Raw genomic sequence first — 6,123 nt, 5'->3', positions numbered from 1 at the left:
GCATCCACCTGATGGTCCAGACGCTCCAAGTGAGACGCTCAATGAAAAACCACCTGTTACCAAACTCAGTCTTGTGCCGCAACAAAACACAAAGATATGTATCGTCGGATAAAGCGCAGTGAGATTCCCACAGATTCCTCCAGATGTTGCACTCAATTCTCGTCCGTGAACGCGAGGATGCCGCCGACAAAAAGGAGGAATATATGCCGAATTACGCACGCATTACGCAGGTATAGCGCGGGCCTATGTAGCATGAAGCGCTGATGACACTTCTTTAAAATGTCAAGCCCACAAAAACGCACAAGTGTCCCTGACAACTTTTCTCCTTTCCACAGAAGACGCCTGAGGAGGACGCGGACGCGCGTTTAAACCCATGCAATGCGTGGAGAGATCCCGGCGTCTCGTCCTGCTCTATGTGCGCGGCTCAGCTCGCGTGCCAGATGTGCTGTTGCTTTCCAGCTGGGGATCTGTTGCTCCTCCACATGTAGCCTGTCCTCCCTCAGCGACAGAGCCCGGTTGGATGGCGCGTTTCAGCGACAGAATCGGCGGTTTAACTCTTTGGCTGCTGGCGGAGGTTGGCGCATTATTGAACCACTCCCTCTAATTAGACCGAGAGGCTGGGCTGATGAGGTGTGTAAGTGTGTGTGTGTGTCTGTTGTTTTTGTAAGCTTTATCTCCCCCCCTCCAGACTGTAAATAAGTGCATTCTCAGGTGTGGATCCTCATGGCAACAGGCTGACATATAAACAAAATACAAATTTAATGGACGATATCGAAACCCAGTAACAAAAAGTACAAACGGCACCGAAAGTCAATAGGTTGTACAGGTGTTCATGACGTGTCTGCTGCTGCATGTGAAAGTGTAAGGGGTACCCTGGGCTGGAACACGCTGACTGACGGAGTGTTAACATTACACAACCCAACAAATGCACACAAACAATTACATTTACCGATGTCTCACAAAACAAACAACGACACAAACAAATCATACAATTTCTTCTCTCAGATCATTTCCAGGACTGGCGGAACATCATCAACATTATAATATGATGCAACTATAGGTGTGATCTTTCTATCCAGTCTATGGATCCAACAGGTAGCTCTGAGACCTTCCTCCTATGTGTCAGACAACTCGTGATGTTGCTGACATGGTTTGATATTGCCACCTAGAGGATATTTTTGTGAACAACAAGCTTCTTGAACAGAGAACAAATTAAAAAAATCAAGAGGATTGTTACGTCACAAATAAACTGGGTGAGTTTTCACTCCAGGTACTTGTTATTATAGATCTGTGTGTATCTGTTCATACATTTTACATTCATTGATTTTAGGTATATCAGGGATGTTTCGAAGGAACCTGTGGGGGAAACACACAACTGTTGTTGCAGTGGATTAACACGACCAACCATTCTCTCGGGTCCCCTGTTGCAATGGCCCTGTGTAGTTGTGTTAATAAATATACTTTCATTAATAATTCCTGATTGGACTCCACTGGAGAGGCGGTGGTCTAGTGGCAAAAACTTGGACTATGGCCAGAAAAGGTCTCTGGTTCGACTCCACGGAGAAACAACACAAGACGAACCTGGATTGATCTGTCCAAAAATCCAAGAATCTCCCTACCCTGTCTAGTGCCCCTGAGCAAGGCACCTTAAGCCCCCAACATCTGCTCCCTGAGCGCCGTACATGGTCGCTCACTGCTCTGTGTGTCCTGCACCAGATGGGTTAAAAGCAGGGGTTAAATTTCCCTACCTGCATGAGTGTGCCTTTGCATGTCTGTGCATGTGTTTGGGACTAATAAATGCATCTTAATCTTCTTTATGTAGAGTGAAAATTCTATCAGAAAGTGCTGACTTTGACCACAAGAGGTTAGGAAAGCACCGCTTAAAAGAGGTCAGATGTTATTTTTTGAATATGAAGTAATTTGATCAAAATAAGTTTCCTTTCAAGTTAGTGGTGAAAGAAACACATAAGGATACAGAGTCACTGCTAGATCTCTGCTCGGAGGAAACAGGACCATAACATCCCTGACTGCAGGTTATTTGTCTTCAATTCTAGGTGCAAATTTATGAAAAGTTTTAGAAAATACATTACAAATATTTGGAGATTTTGATGAAACTTTATTTCAAATGTGCTGTGAGAGGACACAATACGGAAAAGTGAACAAAGCAGAATATAAATCTATATTGAGTGCCAGTTGATTGAGGGCTAATTGTGGTCAATTTTAGCTACACCTACTTACTGACTAGGAGGAAAATTCCCAGTTTAATGTTCAAACATCACAGCCATATAAAATATTTGTATCATTATTAGCAAATAATAATAACAATTAAATAACAATAGATGTGCAAAAAAACAACTGTGACTAGGTTGACATATTCCTGCAAACAAAATACTGACATTCATGATATTAGTCCACCTCCTCAATAGTGGGACCCTGAGCGTTGCCTCCTGCATAGCCGCTGCTGCATCCTGGTGGTGGTGCCGCTCCCTGGTACAGCTTTGTCACAATGGGATTGCACACCTTCTCTAGTTCTTTCTGCTGGTGCTCATACTCGTCCTTCTCTGCCAGCTGGTTGTTTTCCAGCCAGGAAATTGTCTGGTTGCACTTGTCAATGACAACTTTTTTATCCTCCTCCTGAATCTTTCCTTTCATACTGTCATCCTCGACACTGCTCTTCATGTTGAATACGTAAGACTCCAGTGAGTTCCTTGCTGAAATCGTGTCCCTCTTCAGGTCGTCATCAGCCTTGTACTTTTCAGCATCCTGTACCATCTGCTCAATCTCCTGTTTGCTGAGGCGGCCCTTGTCATTGGTGATGGTGATTTTGTTTTCTTTGCCGGTGCTTTTGTCGACGGCGGATACGTTCAGAATGCCGTTGGCATCAATGTCGAAAGTTACCTCCACCTGTGGTACACCTCGGGGGGCAGGAGGGATACCAGCGAGCTCAAACTTGCCCAGGAGGTTATTGTCCTTGGTCATGGCTCTCTCCCCCTCATATACCTGAATTAGCACACCAGGCTGGTTATCAGCGTAGGTGGAGAAGATCTGGGTTTGCTTGCTGGGAATAGTGGTGTTGCGTTTGATTAGCGGAGTCATGACTCCACCAGCAGTCTCAATACCCAGAGACAGGGGAGCCACGTCCAGCAGCAGCAGATCTTGGACGTTCTCCGAAGTGTCACCCATGAGGATGGCAGCCTGGACTGCTGCACCATAAGCCACTGCTTCATCTGGGTTGATACTCTTGTTCAATTCTCGGCCATTAAAGAAATCTTGCAAGAACTTCTGGATTTTGGGAATTCTTGTGGAGCCACCAACCAGGACGATTTCATGGATCTTGGACTTATCCATCTTAGAATCTTGTAGGGCTTTCTCCACTGGCTCCAGTGTTCCCCTGAAGAGCTCTGAGTTGAGCTCCTCAAAGCGTGCCCTTGTGATGGAGGTGTAGAAGTCGATGCCCTCAAACAAAGAGTCGATTTCAATGCTAGCCTGGGTGCTTGAGGACAGGGTTCTCTTCGCTCTCTCACAAGCGGTGCGCAGTCTCCTAACTGCTCTCTTATTTTGGCTAATGTCTTTCTTGTACTTTCTTTTAAATTCCTCAAGGAAGTGACTGACCATCCGATTGTCAAAGTCTTCTCCACCAAGGTGTGTGTCTCCTGCAGTGGCTTTTACCTCAAAGATGCCATCTTCAATGGTCAGGATGGACACGTCGAAGGTGCCTCCACCGAGATCAAAGATGAGCACGTTGCGCTCTCCTCTTTTACCTTTATCCAAGCCGTAGGCAATCGCTGCTGCTGTGGGCTCGTTGATGATCCTCAGAACATTCAGACCAGAGATCACTCCAGCATCCTTAGTGGCTTGCCTCTGAGAATCATTGAAATAAGCTGGCACTGTGATGACTGCATTTGAAACCTTTTGTCCCAGGTAGGCCTCGGCTATCTCCTTCATTTTAACCAAGACCATTGACGAGATTTCCTCGGGGTAGAAGTTTTTGGTTTCACCTTTATACTCCACCTGAACTTTGGGCTTTCCGTTATCATCGATCACCTTGAAAGGCCAAAGTTTCATGTCGGACTGGACGATGGAGTCATTAAACTTTCTTCCGATTAGTCGCTTGGCATCAAATATTGTATTGGTGGGGTTCATGGCGACCTGGTTCTTTGCAGGATCTCCAATGAGCCTCTCTGTGTCGCTAAAGGCCACATAGCTGGGAGTTGTCCTGTTGCCCTGGTCGTTGGCGATGATCTCCACTTTGCCATGTTGGAAAACCGCAACGCAAGAATAAGTGGTTCCCAAATCAATGCCAATGGATATTCCCTTCGCTGAAGACATCCTGCTTGCTCCTTTAAAGGTCCTATAAAAATTTTGAAGAAATTAAATTTACAATGGTTTATGCTACTCATTAAAGAACCAACCGTTGCCACTGAAATCATTAAAAATTGCTTAATTATTGATGTCAGTTAGCACAGTTAAAATGTTTCCGTTGCTATTATTTTTGTCCATCTATTTACCAGAGATATAAACCCATGTTAAATTTGCAGAAGGAAACATTAAAAAAAGTGTTTTTAATAACATATTAAAAACACCATTAATAATTTTATGTAATCGACTAAACTCATTCTCAAATTTCAGTGTTTCTCTAATAGACTGAAATTCACCTGAGGTCACGATTAATGAAGATACAATTGCAAAATGTATGCATTTGTAGTGAAAGTGTCTCCATCTCAGATAGATTCTAACATTAAGCTGCACTAATGCCATCATTTAAATCCTGAAATAATCTAAATCTAAAAAGTAATAATAAATTACTACTTACTTTCAGAGAGAAGTTCTGTGTCGCTCCTAGACGTTGAAAGATCTCAGCAGACTCCGTCTTGTGTCGGCTTCTTGTTCAGTGTCTCAAACTCATGCCTGCTCTCATTCAGGCCACTGCTTATATTGTTACATCCGGGTTTCCAGAACACTCCAAGCTCCACCCCCTGCCCTCCCCCGAGCTCAGTGACTAGTGCAGCTGGCTGGTGCGAGAGAGACGGTGAATATTCCAGAATGGGAGAGAAGTTTTACGCTCAGCCAGCGGGGGCAGACTGTCACAGGAACCCAATGTGGAGAATGTGTGTGCAAGGCTCCTTCAAGTGTGGAACTTTTCTTCCTTAACCATTCCCCTCTTTCTCATTTGTCTCAGAATGAACAGATTCACACATGTAACTGTTAAAGGACTGGCTTTATTGCTGATTGAATGCATTATTTTACATACTTAGTAGACACTTGTCCATTTTGATCACATGAAATATTTGTTTATGCGACCCCACCGGATCAAATTAAGATAGTGACAGGAATGTGGCAAACATAAAGATAATATTTATTACAGTAGAGTGACACTTAACAGCAGAAGCAGAGGAAAGAAGACATTAAATGTAGCACTGGTGGGTAAATGTTAGTGAGGAATGTGTATTTATGTAAGGTCATTTTGGAAATTTAATTGCACTGAATGATTAAAAAGGCACATTCATAGCATGGCCTGAAGGTATTATCCAGTAGAAACACTCTTCAGCGAGACACCACCCTGCTGGGATTTGAGTGAGCAAATGAAAGCTCGGTAGGAAATTAGTTAAGTTATAGAAAATATTTCACTGACCACCTTCTCCTCAACGTCTTCTGTAATATAATCTGTTATTAGCACAATAAAAATCTCTGGGTGTTACTAGATCATTCTAACATGTCAATAGCATGAGTCATGACTTTAAACTGGACTCCAGCCATTCACAGGCTATTGTCATTTCTTAGAATAAACATCACTGCATTGTGTTGTTTACATAACACGTTATACTGTGATTCATCACTGTGCTTTGCATTAATAAAAGGAATGATTGGATATTACTTTTTAGCGCACTTATGCAGATACCATCCAATGAGATCATTTAAAACACATTAAAACAAATCATTTCTTAAAGAATGTAGTTGCTCAGCCTAAACTCTGGTCCTTTAAATGTACTGATAAAATCTTAAGTAGACTGTGCACTTCCTGCGCAGAAGTAGACTGCGCAGGATTCATTTAACTTCATTTTATTTAATTTTCAAAATGATTTTCAAAAGACGACCTTTATTTATTTCATGGTAATTTTATTT

General features: G+C 42.9%; 1 protein-coding gene across 1 annotated transcript; it reads right to left on the bottom strand.

Annotated features, from left to right (window-relative positions):
• Positions 1–2,095: 2,095 nt before the first annotated feature.
• LOC133956499 (heat shock 70 kDa protein-like) lies at positions 2,096–4,917 on the bottom strand. The gene is made up of 2 exons (XM_062391605.1): positions 4,814–4,917; positions 2,096–4,351 (listed from the first exon to the last, which is right to left on the bottom strand). Exon 2 carries the CDS (start codon positions 4,327–4,329, stop codon positions 2,407–2,409), a length of 1,923 nt encoding a protein of 640 aa, XP_062247589.1. The 5' UTR covers positions 4,330–4,351; positions 4,814–4,917; the 3' UTR covers positions 2,096–2,406.
• Between the last annotated feature and the right edge of the window lie 1,206 nt (positions 4,918–6,123).

The sequence above is a fragment of the Platichthys flesus genome, chromosome 7, assembly GCF_949316205.1.
Source record: "Platichthys flesus chromosome 7, fPlaFle2.1, whole genome shotgun sequence".
NCBI classification, from domain to species: Eukaryota; Metazoa; Chordata; class Actinopteri; order Pleuronectiformes; family Pleuronectidae; genus Platichthys; species Platichthys flesus.
This window is presented reverse-complemented; position numbering and strand designations above follow the sequence as displayed.

Bases quoted from the DNA above. Each gene is read 5' to 3' on its own strand.
- LOC133956499 (XM_062391605.1), bottom strand. From the start codon at position 4,329: ATGTCTTCAGCGAAGGGAATATCCATTGGCATTGATTTGGGAACCACT.